Source organism: Pogona vitticeps, chromosome 1 (genome assembly GCF_051106095.1).
Source record: "Pogona vitticeps strain Pit_001003342236 chromosome 1, PviZW2.1, whole genome shotgun sequence".
Taxonomy (NCBI): domain Eukaryota; kingdom Metazoa; phylum Chordata; class Lepidosauria; order Squamata; family Agamidae; genus Pogona; species Pogona vitticeps.
In genome coordinates this window covers 29,501,477-29,514,449 of record NC_135783.1, presented here as the reverse complement: position 1 = coordinate 29,514,449, position 12,973 = coordinate 29,501,477, and the positions used below count along the sequence as shown (strand labels likewise).

Here is a 12,973-nt window from a genome sequence, read left to right as displayed (position 1 = left end):
TGCCCTTTAAATTTTGGCGTTCTTAACAAAACCCCACTGTGCTGCCCTTCCTAAATACAGCCCTGATCTGGAGGACAGGAAGATACACATGAATTGCAAGCAGCAGATCTGTTGATCCCAGGTCACATCTGAAGGAATATAACAACAACAATCTTGTTCATGCTAAGGTGTTCAGTGCCTAGATGGAAAGTCAACCTACACACCAAGATGAGGTACACCATGGTAAAAAAAAAAAAAGGTCAGGAAATCAAAGCAATCAGCAAAATCAATCAATAGCAACACGTGGGATGTGGTGGCGCTGTGGGCTAAACCGCAGAAGCCTGTGCTGCAGGGTCAGAAGACCAAGCAGTCGTAAGATCGAATCCACGTGACGGAGTGAGCGCCCGTCGCTTGTCCCAGCTCCTCGCCAACCTAGCAGTTCGAAAGCATGTAAATGCAAGTAGATAAATAGGGACCACCTCGGTGGGAAGGTAACAGCGTTCTGTGTCTAAGTCGCACTGGCCATGTGACCACGGAAGATTGTCTTCGAACAAAACGCTGGCTCTATGGCTTGGAAACAGGGATGAGCACCGCCCCCTAGAGTCGAACACGACTGGACAAAAATTGTCAAGGGGAACCTTTACCTTTACCTTTAAGCTAGCTTCAATTGAAGCTCATTCCACTCTTGTTGATGTTTACCTCAACTGCCAATACATGACCTAATTAACAGTGCAGGGCTCAGGCTAACGATACTTACGATTTGTCTCTTCGGCAGGCCCGCCTCTGAGGGCTGGTTTGTCTTCTTCGTGGGGACAAAGACTTCCCTCGTGATCTCTGCTTGACTGGGGAATGGGCACTTGCAGGCTTCAAAATCTGCAAGAGAGACATGGACTAGTTAAGAAACGTCTCCCTTGGCATTGATTGCTTTTCAGGTAAGGGATAAAAATGTATGAAAAGTTTAAATTTTATAAAACTCCCCTGTGATTCAGTGTCTTTGCAGGGCTTCCTCTCCATTTTTGTGCAGAGAGGAACAGAGGAAACTTTTATAAACCAAGTCAGGCTATTGGCCCGCCTGCCTCAGTATTTTGTACAACAGGGCTGGGAAACGTGACTGCAGCTCCCACAGTAACTCACTATTAGCTGTGCTGGCTAAGGCTAGAGAGAGTTGTAGTCAAATAATATCCAGGTGGCTCTACGTTCTCCACTGCAGCAGCCAACCAGAAATTATGGTGAGGGTGTTTCTCACACCACATAGAAACACCTAGGATTAAACTCAGGTCCTTCTGAGTACAAAGCATATGATTTGGCAGTAATGGATCATATTATATTATTTAATATCTATATTATATTATATTATATTATATTATATTATATTATATTATATTATATTATATTATATTATATTATATTATATTATATTATAAATTAGCATTATTTGTTTTTAATTTATATCAGTGGTTCTTAACGTGGGCGATAATGCCCCCCAGGGGGCGATTTCATTTTTCAGGGGGGCGATAGAATTAAAAGGGGCGGTGTGGGGGCGCTGGAGCAGAAGGGGGCGGTAAGGGAGCTCTGGAGCAAGCCAAACCTGTTAAGATGGCTGCAGCCTTTTTACAGTGTGCATGAATATATATTTTCCTCCAATCTTAATTTAGTTTCAGAGTTTTCATCTTGAAATTTTTAGTTCCTGCATTGTGGTTTGTTTTTGTGCCCTTTTTATATTTCTTTTTGCGTCTTAAAATTCGCTTGCAACTAAATCATTAAATGTTTTGGGGGCATTTCATTTTCTTAGAATTGAATTTTGTTTTCAGGGGTCATTGGATTTAAGTGTCATAAATAAATAAATAAATAAATAAATAAATAAATAAATAAATAAATAAATAAATAAATAAATAAATAAATAAATAAATAAATAAATAAATAAATAAATAAATAAGAAAGATACCATCACCGCGGGGAGGGGGGGCGGTGATAACTTCCTCAATGGCTCAAGGGGGCGTTTCTTTCAAAAAGGTTAAAAACCACTGATTTATATTGTTAGCTACCTTGGATCCTGTACTAGAAAAAAATTAAGAAAACATCAGAATCCAAAGTCAGAATAGCCAGCATGACATTCAATATCCGGTAGGAGAGGAAGAAGAAGAAAATAAATTAAATTAAAATAAATTAGGTGCCATCTGTGGGGGTACTTGAAATATATCTGCTTCTTTCTCTTTCTTTCTTTCTTTCTTTCTTTCTTTCTTTCTTTCTTTCTTTCTTTCTTTCTTTCTTTCTTTCTTTCTTTCTTTCTTTCTTTCTTTCTTTCTTTCTTTCCTTCCTTCTTTCTTTCTTTCTTTCCTTCTTTCCTTCCTTCCTTCCTTCCTTCCTTCCTTCCTTCCTTCCCTCCCTCCCTCCTTCCTTCCTTCCTTTCTCTCTTGCCTGTGAATAAGGGCATTTTGTATCCTTCTGTGGACTGGGTTTGTTTCTCTCCCATGCACATCTGTAGGTGTGTATGCAGGTGTGAATGTTTAGTTGTGTTCCTTTTGACTGACCATATTCATGTCCAAAGGACTAAAGGCTAAGGTGCAGAGAATTGAGATAAAGAGTGTGATTCTAAGGCACTTTTGCTAATGTCATTTCACCAGGATTGCCCACACCGTAATTGCCAAGGCCAAAGAAGTTTAAGAGTGTGATCCCTGACCCTCTTTATTTGAAAGTAAATTTTGCTCTAAAGCTGGAAGCTGGAAAGAACCCTTCATGAAGCAAAGGGGAAGTGAAACCGCCTGGGGCAGCTCTAGAAGGAAAAGAGTGGCAAGCAGGGTGAAGGATACCCACTTCGCCCTAATTGCTGGCAGATGGTCAGAAACCTTTGAAATCCTATTTGTCACGTATTACGTCAATGCTGCCACTGGGCAGGCTGTCCCAGGTGACTGATTCTGTTTATTATTTCGTTTATTTAGTTTATAATTCTTCTCCACAACCAATTACAATTAATGGAAATGGTGTCAAAGTGTTCTGTCAGTTCTGGCAATGGCTCAAATGTTTTGCACTAAACTGCCAGTTTTGCTCAGAAATGGCTATTTCTCAATCAACCTGAACAATTTGTGCAAATTGACACAAACAAGGATGACTATAGCTTTCATTTAAAATATTAAGCAATAGAAGCACGGGTTGCGTCTTTCATAACTACCTGCTAGACCATCCTTCTATGCTTGCTCAAGGGAAAAGATACTAGAGATATTTTACACTAACGAGATAGCACTTGGAAATGGCTCTTTGTTTCACACCTGGCTAGAGGCAAAAAATCTTGTGTGGCTTTAATCATCATCACCATCTTAGCACTGCATTGCTGGAAGAGACCTTATGGATCACTGAGTCCCGCCCCTGTCAAGGAGGCTGAGTGGGGAATCAGACGCTCAATTTATATACCTAAACCACTGAGCTATCTAGCAGTTAAAATTCCTGAGCTCTCTCATCATGTCAGGTCAAGCTAGATCAATGAGAACAAGGATTTGAGCAAATGTTCTTTCCATCTCTACAAATTATTCATGAATCCAAGACAGCTTTAACTGCTACAGTTAGGTCAAAACAAGCAATCTATTCTGAAAAATGTCTAAGGATTTTTATTTCATTTCTTCTTCCTATTATTATTATTATTATTATTATTATTATTATTATTATTATTATTATTATTATTATTATTATTATTATTATTATTATTATTATTAGCATTAGCATTAGCATTAGCATTAGCATTAGCATTAGCATTAGCATTAGCATTAGCATTAGCATTAGCATTATTAGCATTATTAGCATTATTAGCATTCATCTTTAAAAGTCTTAAGTTCTAATGAAAATATACAGTTAATAGCTAATAGAAACAATAACATAGCATCAAAAAATACCTACCCATAAGAACAAAATGCTGGCTGGATAGCTCAGTCGTTTAGATATCCGGCTGCGGAACCACATGTTGGAAGTTCAATTATCTACTGTGCCTCCCGTGAGAAGAGCCAGCCTGTGTGGCCTTGGACAAGTTGCACAGTCCCAGGATGCCCCCAGTAGAAGGGGATGGTAAACCACTCCTGAGTATGCTCTACCTAGAAAACCCTGTCATCCTCTGTTTCCAGCTTCCAGTGCGGGCAGGATCCCTGGATTCCTTTATCTGCCTCCTCCAGCAGCCAATCACTCAGACAAGGAGGTGGGACAGAGCTTCTCCCTGCATAGCCAGTGAGTGGCCAGCTGCCAGAGGAGGTGGGGAAGGGAAGCCTGGGCTCCTGGACTGGAAGCCGGCGACAGAGAATGACTTGGATGGCGCACCGAGGCTTGTGAGTGGGGCAGATGGCTAGGGGAGAGAGGGGAAACGTGGCACCTGTGGTGTCGCACGTATGAATTATGAATTGAGATGACGCTCTTTGTGCTCATCTCCAATATTGACTTAACATTTAGCAATTAATTGAATGGGGTTCCATAATGGATCTACTAGAAGGAATCAGGAGTTGGATTTCGGACATAGTAATCTTGTTGTGTTATTAATGATCTTGCATGAAACCAGCTGAAACACATGAAAATGTGCTTTCCTCAAAACTTTCTCAAGCAACCAAACTTCTTGAGTTCACCCAAGCAGATTATACTACACGTAGGGAGAGGGCTCTTGCTTTCCTGCTTTGTATGCATACATTCTGCCTCCAGGTGGCACTTACCTTCATCCTCATATCCCTGGCATATTTTTCCAACTCCTTCCTTATCTCCGACCGCATCATCTTTGACACATTGAGCACCAACTGCTTCCACTCAATGGGCTGAAAGCTGTGCGGCTCATGGGGGACATACAATCCGATTTTCACTTTCTTTACAGAGTGTAAGTACTTTTTATAAGACTCTTCAAATTCAAAGATGAGGTCACTCAGATTCCGGTAGATCAATGGTTTGTCCATCAGCTCCGATCTTCGGCTCATGCCCAGTGACCCATATCGGCCATTGAAATAAATTCCAAGCACCACATGATGAAAATTGTTCCCTGAGAAATGGGATTTAAAGCTGATTGGGAATCGTTCCACAGAAGGCTGCCCATTGGTTAAGTATCTGACAAGGCTCGCGTTAAGGCACCAAAGACTCTCAATGAAGGGAAATGCTTCCCGCATCCCATACAACTTTCATACATTTTGTCTTACACTGAATGATACTCGTTTTTGTGACCCACCTTTTATTTTCTAGTCTAAGTGGGCGTGTTTTTCTAACCTCTCAGGCAGAGATGGGATGGCCATGTGTCCTTCTTTACAGAGGGCAGTTCTCTCTTTGAAAGACTCTCCAGTCCAAGTCAAATTTAAAGATAAAGAACCATAAGGTCTTGAGATTGTCCATCAACACCTGGATGGCAGACTGAGCAGGAACACAGGTCAGTAGGTCATAGTCTTTTCCATTATGGTCATTGGTATTGAAAGCCAATGGGGTGGTAAGGCTGTTGGACTAAGACATGAGAGATCCAAGTTCTAGCAACTAGCTTCCAATTTGGACTTAGCTTGTTGTGTGCCACTGAGTGGAGGGAGCAATGAGGCCTAGCGTGGGAGTGGCATCCACTCTTCTTTTTCAAGGGAGCGGATGTCATTATTCCTTTAATGTTGATAATGACCTGATGAAAGGCAAGGTGTTAATTTTGAGGGCAACTGCAGACCTACACAAAAATTAAACACAGATAGCCTTAGGTACTGAAAGTATCATCTGCCACATCCAGTCTGGATGGGGAGCAGGGACCCACAGAGTCTTGATCAAGCACACCAAAGAGTAAACAAAGAACTTAGAACAGCTTTGTCCAAATATTTGGGTGTGGTTTTGCCTCATTGAGATACTATTTTTAAATTGTTGAGAAGTGATGGGGCGCTTTGTTAGAACAAGAGAATTACATTTATATTTCAGCCCGGGGGCAAGACTCAGGACCATATTTTTCAGTTTTGGTGAGGTCAGGGAGCTAAGTTCTATATGTGTTCCTTTGCTGTACTGTAGAAGAAATATGGATAGGCCAGGCTCGGATGGTGAGCTTCCATGAGTACCCTTTGGTAAGTAAATATAAATAAATATCAATGTTAAAATAAATAGACATAATTAATAATAAATATATAAGAGCAGGTCACCAGACTACCACCGTGGGTAAGAAGGTTCAGGGTCTCATTTATACCAGTAACTTTAAGGCCTACTTGATCACAACTGCCTGTAAAGCATACGGTTTCAGAAGGAAACTTCCCGCAAAGGCTTCATGGGTAAGGAAACCTGGGTAGCATTGGGATGGGTTCATAGCAAGGCTGCAGGCAGGGAGCACACTCTGAAGACAGAAAGAACAGCTTCTGTCAGAGTTTCCATAGAATAGGATGCCCCACCATAGAGGATGGTTTGGTTAAATAACCATATAATAAAGTTGTGGCCATTAGTTCATATCATCCCTGTGCCTTGCCTAGACAGAAATAAACACTTTTTCAAGGAGACAAACGGATGAAAAAGTGAGATAAATGAAACAAAGTTCAGAAAAACTGAAAAAGTAACCAATGAAACAGACTGATTAGTTCACGCTACTTATAAATTAATAATAAAATCATCATGTGCCATCAAGTCAATTCTGACTTACACGACCCTTTTCAGGGCTTTTTAAGTAGAGAATACTCAGAGGTGATTTACCATTCCCCTCTTCTAGGGGTGCCCTGGGACTGCATGGCTTGCCCAAGGCCACACAGGCTAGCTCTACTTGTAGGAGGCAGAGTGGGGAATCAAACTCCCAGTCTCTAGCTCTGCCTAAATGATTGATCTATCAAGCCAGTTACTTATTAAATTAGGCATTTGCAAAGAGCAGATCAGCCATCAGAGCAAAGATCCATAGCTCTACACCTTTTTCATACTATCTTTCAATTCAAACTTCCCAGGGCAATATACCAGGACCAGTGAAGTCTAACTAGAATGAATATGATGATCTTGAAACAAAAATGACCTTTTGTCATTTAGCTCTTAAGTAGCTACTGCTGCAGTTTGGGTTTGCACTGAGATGAGTAAATGTACAACCAAAATCACAAGAACTCTTTCTTCTTCCATATAATTAATTCTAAAATCTGCCTCACCTTCTGTTCGTATCTATCAAAATTTTCATGCAATGAACAGCTCTGTTGCAATTGTTCCTTGCAGAACAAAAGAGATTAAGACCATCTGACTCCAAGCAGTTCCTTGAAAAGCCTACACGCATGTGCCCTGCGGCCATCTGGCCCCTATGTCACGTTTGTCAAGCCATCAGGTCTCCAAGACATTGCAATTTGATCTCATTAACTTCTAACTAGGAGAAAAAGATCCTCTGGAGGCAGGTTGTGCATACTATCACATACCCAGAAACAATAACCAGAGATGGTGAGTTTCTGGCATCTGAAGCTTTGACACCAGATGAAGACACCCCCTTTTTTCTGGTGGTACTTCTGTACATATATTCAGCAGGCCAATTTACTGTGACTATTATTTATTGCATAAGTATTTGGCTTCTGCCTACCAGGGCTTCCAAAGCAATTTACAATAGAATACAATTATTAAAAACAGATTAAAATTTTACTTAAAAAGCAGATCCCAAACTTTCTCTAAAAGCCAGTTTTAAAAATCTGTCCTAAATTTCAAAGGCCCTACAGAATAAAATAGTTTTAGTTGCTAGTCAGAAGCTCAGCAGAGATGAAAAGCCAACCTAACTTCCCTTGGGAGGGGGTTCCATTTTGAGGGTGCTGCCACAGAGAAAGATCTGTCTCCAGTAGCCGCCAACCTAGAGCATGGTTACACTACGGAAATATCAGCTGAGGGGGCTACGTGGACGTTTAGAATTGTTTCATTTGAGGCTTTGTCCTGTGTCTACCTGCCTTCATACTGGCTACCTCTCACAGCCACTAGCCACTGTTGCTGTGGTGTTAATTCTTTTTTTAATTTCTTGGAATCTGAAACAGCCAGAAAAAGAACAACAGAAAAAATGAAATAAAATGAGGCTGAAACTGACTAGGCTTGTGAAGGAGGGAGAAACACCGAGGGGAGAGGAAGGAGGGAGAAACACACACACCAGGCTGGGGCTGAAACTGACCAGACATTTTGACTAGATCTGCACTTCTAGGCTTGTGAAGGAGGGGGCACCCAGAGGGATGGAGAAAGAGAAGGAGCGCCGAAAGCACAGCAGCGAGTGGCAAACACCACAGACACAATGTACACCGAGAGAGGCATTCACGCATGCCAACCAATTCAAAATAAATCAATCTGACATCCAAGTTAAAATAAGCAACTCCCTGGTGGAAGAGTAAAGAATCTTGCTTCCAATCGAAATAACACATTTCCCTTTCAAAACAATATACATTTCCAATTACTGTATATTGTCCAATCACCTTTTTAAAAAATGATTTAAAACACACTAAATCCAATTCAAAGCCTTTTAGGATAGTTGGATGCAAAGCAGAGCCTATGCTGAGGTACTGCAGATTTTTTTAAAATTCAGTCATCCCACCTCTTTTTTTCTGCTTTGAGTCATAAGTTATTTTTGCTTTTAAGTGCTGCAAATGCTACAAAAACGTTTTTTTAATATTTCAAGCCTTTATGTAAATTACTCAGGGGAGACTGAAAATTGTTGTTCTCATGGAGGGGAAGCCTGTGTGGAAGAACTGACCACTGTGTCCTGCGCCAGCCATGCAGAGAAGAAATTGCAATTTTTGAAAGTACTAGTTCACTCTATTTTCCTCAATTGTTTCTCAAGAGCTACCAATGATTGGTTTTTAAAAACCCAGCCCTAATATTAATGTATGAAGAGTTCATGTGGTTGATAGAATGATGGTGGGGTTGATAGTGTGTTGATAGAATAGTTCATAGAATGATGGAATAGGACTCAAGAGATCCAACTTCAAATTTCTACTGGGCCATTGAAACTCAGTTTGGGATGTCAACGATAAAACCACTCCTTAAATATCCCACTTCCCTTGATAACCCTATGAGAATTGCTGAAAGCCAGGTGTGACTTGACAGCATATAACAATAGTAGTGCATAGGGTTTTCCCCCCTCTTATGATTAAAGGTAGCTGGATAGCTCAGTGGTTTAGATTTCTGGCTTCAGAGTCAGAGGCTGGGAATTCAATTCCACACTGTAGCTCCTAAGAGAAGCGCCAGCCTATGTGCCCTTGGGCAAACTGCACAGTCCCAGGGTGGCCCCTTAAGAAGGGGATGGTAAACCACTTCTGAATATTCTCCACCTAAAAAATCCTGGAAAGGGTCACCATAGGTTTGAGTGGACTTGATAGCACACAATTATTTTTATGAGTAAGTAAACAAGGTCCTGTGTTCTAGGAGAAACCGTTGTTATTGAGATTACACAATATACTTACCATTTGTGCATTACCATACCTTGATCTTCAGGATTTTAGGTCACATCCTCTTTCTCTAACTTGAGTCCCGATATGAGCCCATTTATAGTTATCAGTACATTCAAGACATCATTAAGCATTTTATCTTTTCGGAATCCTCTTGAGTTTCATAAATCAAAATGCCTTTACCATCTCCTTCCACTTTTTGTTTTCTGTTACTCTTCTCTGCTCCTGGTGTATAACAAACGGTTTATGTCTCCAAAATATGTTGAGATGTTGAGATGTTTATGTCTCCAAAATATGTTGAGATGTTTATGTCTCCAAAATATGTTGAGATGCTCCCAAACCTAAACAGAATGCCTGTCCTGTTCTCTTTGTACACATCACTTGTAATTTCTGGCAGTAAAACTGAGTACAGTGGTGTACTCGCTAGACGATAACAATCTGTTCCCCTGAAATCGCTGTTTAGCGAAATTATTGTTTAATGCATTCCAATGGGGAAGAATCGTCGTTGTCTAGCGAAGATCGGCCATAGGAAAGCCTCTTTGCGAACTGCCGATCGGCTGTTTAAATTGCTGTCTTGCGAAGCTTGAGTCCCGAAAACATCTGTTTGCGAGTGCGGAGGGAGCTATCAAAATCGTCGTCTAGCAAAAATCGGTTTGCGAAGCAGGGACCAAACATTTTCCAGCGAAATTCCCCCATAGGAATCACTGTTTTGCTAATCGCTAGAATGATCGCAAAAAGCCAATGTCTACCGAAAAAACTGTCATGCGGGGTAACTGTCTAGCGAGGCACCACTGTATACATATCTCTTTCCACTTGGGTTTTTGGTTTGTTTCTGATTTGGGGCAGTCCTTTGTCCTTTTCCCATGGATAGCTACCACCACATAGAAGGTACTGACTGTTTTTGTTTGTTTGTTTGTTTTTCATTTAACACTTATTCTTGCTGTCGAGCTGTTTTGTATTGTCTCTCCTTTACAGGTCAATTTGCTGTCCCTTAGCAGCCAGGATTGACAAAAAGCTGAACTTGTATCTGGATACTGACTACCAATTTCTGCCTGTCTCTTTAAAAGTTCTACTTTTTCAGCTGTCATGATTTGGCTAAACGTTTGTGATTCTTTCTGGATCTCTAGGATGGAAACAAATGTTCAAGGAATTTTGGAAGTGACCCAAAGAAAGCTGCTATTTTCTGTTTCTCTCTTCAAAATTCTCCTGCTGTTCTCAAGCGCTGCTCAGATTCCATGAACCAAGTCAAGTGGGCCTAGAACAATTTTCCCTCTGTCACATTTATTTAAAGAAAATATCTACAACGATAGGATGAGACCACCTCCTTTTCTTGCAGGGGCCAGTTTTAATCCTGCTACATTTCTTTAGAAGTATTTACACATCAGAGTATCTGGTTATCACTCATAAGAGAAATTCGATGTCTTCAGTCTTTTTCTTTAAATTCAGTTCATTCTTCAGTTTGTAACTGGAGGGTCTCTTGTTACAATACCAAGTGGTTTTTCTCGTCTGCATCTAAATAGCCCCTATTGTGCCATTTCTGCTTCCAGCTGGATCAGTGGCATCTTTAGGTGCTCTGCCACAGTTCCTAACCTCTTTCTTTCCCAAATGTGCTAAGACCCTTCCCTTTTAGGAAGTGTTCTGAACACTTAGGGTATCCAGTGCAGTGTGGTGGATAGAGTGATGGACTAAGATTCTGGAGACCAGGATTCGAATCCTCACTTGGCCATGGAAACTCACTAGGGAGACAGAACTGGAAAAGGTACTCCTTAACTATCTCACTTACCACAAAAGCCTTGTTAGGGTTGCTATAAGTCAGTTGCAACTTGATGGCACACACATAGACACTCAGCCCCAATCTAATCCCATTGTTATGGGCTGCTCAAACACCAATTATCTGCTAACTTCTGCTGCTCATGAATTTGTTCATTTTTGGAATCCGTTCAGAATCTATTAGCAGAGGAAGCCACAGCCAAGGTGACTGGTGGATTCAGCCCTGAATTATTAGCAAAGCAGGTTTCCCTTTATGGAAAAGCAAAGCAAAATGTTGCCTCTGTCTTCTCCTAGCAAGAAGGAAATGTGAGAAAGAAGGAAATGACATCAGAAACCCTGAGACTATGAGTCTAGAAGGAAGGAAGGTCAGCATTGGTCAAAGCAGCTAAAGAAGAATCTAGGAAACTTGAGAAGGTCCTTTGTCTATTCCTCTCCATGCAAAGATATGCATCCTGTCCAGAGGAAGCTGAACTGCAATCAGTCCCCTCCAACACAACACACAGGAAGCTGGCTAGATCCATTGGAAAAGCTCAGATCAGGTAACTTGCATAACCTCTTCTGTTTGCTGAGAGTTTAATATCCACAGGGCTCCATCAACTAACATTGTCCTAGCCTTGCAATGTACTGCCTGCAGGAAAGGAGTGCTATAAGTCCTAATTCAGTAGACATACTAAGAGAGATTAGAGAGTGGTTTTAAAAAAAACTTGCAAAAATTAGCACTGCAATCTGTCAAGCAGTCTGATCAAAATGACATCTCCCTAATCTGCTCCACACTGTGGAAAGTTCCCTGATTTGAAAGACAGGCACAGTCTACAGCGGCTTCAATTCAAACCCATCCTGAACACAGGGAACTGCTTGCGACTTCACCAGTGGCTGCCTTATTTCTACAGATGGAAAGAGATTTATCAGAAAGTTTAACTGTGGTCTTGACATTCAGAAAGGGAGAAGCTGTCAATACTTTGCTGGCTCCAAATCACTATTGTAAGTAGCTAGTGGCCTGGCCACTCATGATAAAATTTCCCTTTAGGCAGTAAAATAAAGGTGTATTTATGTTTAAAAAGGAAGAAAATGTTCAAGCCACCTTTTAGGCAGGTAATACGCATCATATGACTAGTATAAGTAAATGGGGATAGAAACATTGTAATGATAGTAGTAAAAGTTGTAGTTCTGATTATGATTACTTCTTAATCTCATCCTTCCTCCATGGTGTTCACTTTATGGCACATACTGGAGATACCATGGTGTTACCTCTCTGCTAATTCTCAAGGCTAAGCGGGAAATTCAATGTGTTTTATGGATCATATAATGAAAGAGATGCAGAAGAAATATTTGTATGATGAGTTAGAACTCTCTGCAGTGAACATTGCTTTATGCTCGCTTCCACTCGGTGACATTTTCCATTTTATTGCCCATTCATCTAGTCTACATAGATTCTTTTGGAAGTGCTTCAAAGTCATGCATGTTTTCACAACCCTAAATCATATGAAATAATTTGCAGTAATATTTGTGACAAAGCAATTTATATTAAAGATGTTACATTTATTGAAACAATTGATATTAAAGATATAAAATATCTCATTTCGTTATCTGTTTTGCTTTTACAAAGAGTCCTTTTAAAAACACCACTGACTTATAGAGAACCTTTATTTCAACACGCGTATAGAAAAGGAATCTACCTTGCAACAATCCAATGAACTCACCTGAAATTCTTGGGCGGGGGGTATAAGAAGTCTACGTAATCTGATTTACCCTTTCTTCCATTGTCAAAGCTGTGATGGCAGAACGTATAGACAAAAGGATACATCCCAAGGATAACTGCTTCAAGGCATTTGATAGGTAAAGATTCCCTGGTCATTTCTCTTGCAGATTCCATTAGCCTAGGAGGGCAA

At 40.6% G+C, this 12,973-nt stretch overlaps 1 protein-coding gene across 2 annotated transcripts in view; it reads right to left on the bottom strand.

Annotated features, from left to right (window-relative positions):
• VASH2 (vasohibin 2) overlaps positions 1–12,973 on the bottom strand; it is a 47,922-nt gene that overhangs the window by 13,868 nt on the left and 21,081 nt on the right. The window contains exons 5-7 of one of the 2 annotated variants that reach the window (XM_020794644.3): positions 12,887–12,961; positions 4,662–5,043; positions 737–852 (exon numbers count right to left, since the gene is read on the bottom strand). In XM_020794644.3, the coding sequence (XP_020650303.1) occupies positions 737–852; positions 4,662–5,043; positions 12,887–12,961 (573 nt within the window). Of the gene's footprint in view, positions 1–658; positions 853–4,661; positions 5,044–12,886; positions 12,962–12,973 lie in introns of those variants that run through there. The other variant, XM_072990109.2, reaches the window with a different exon arrangement.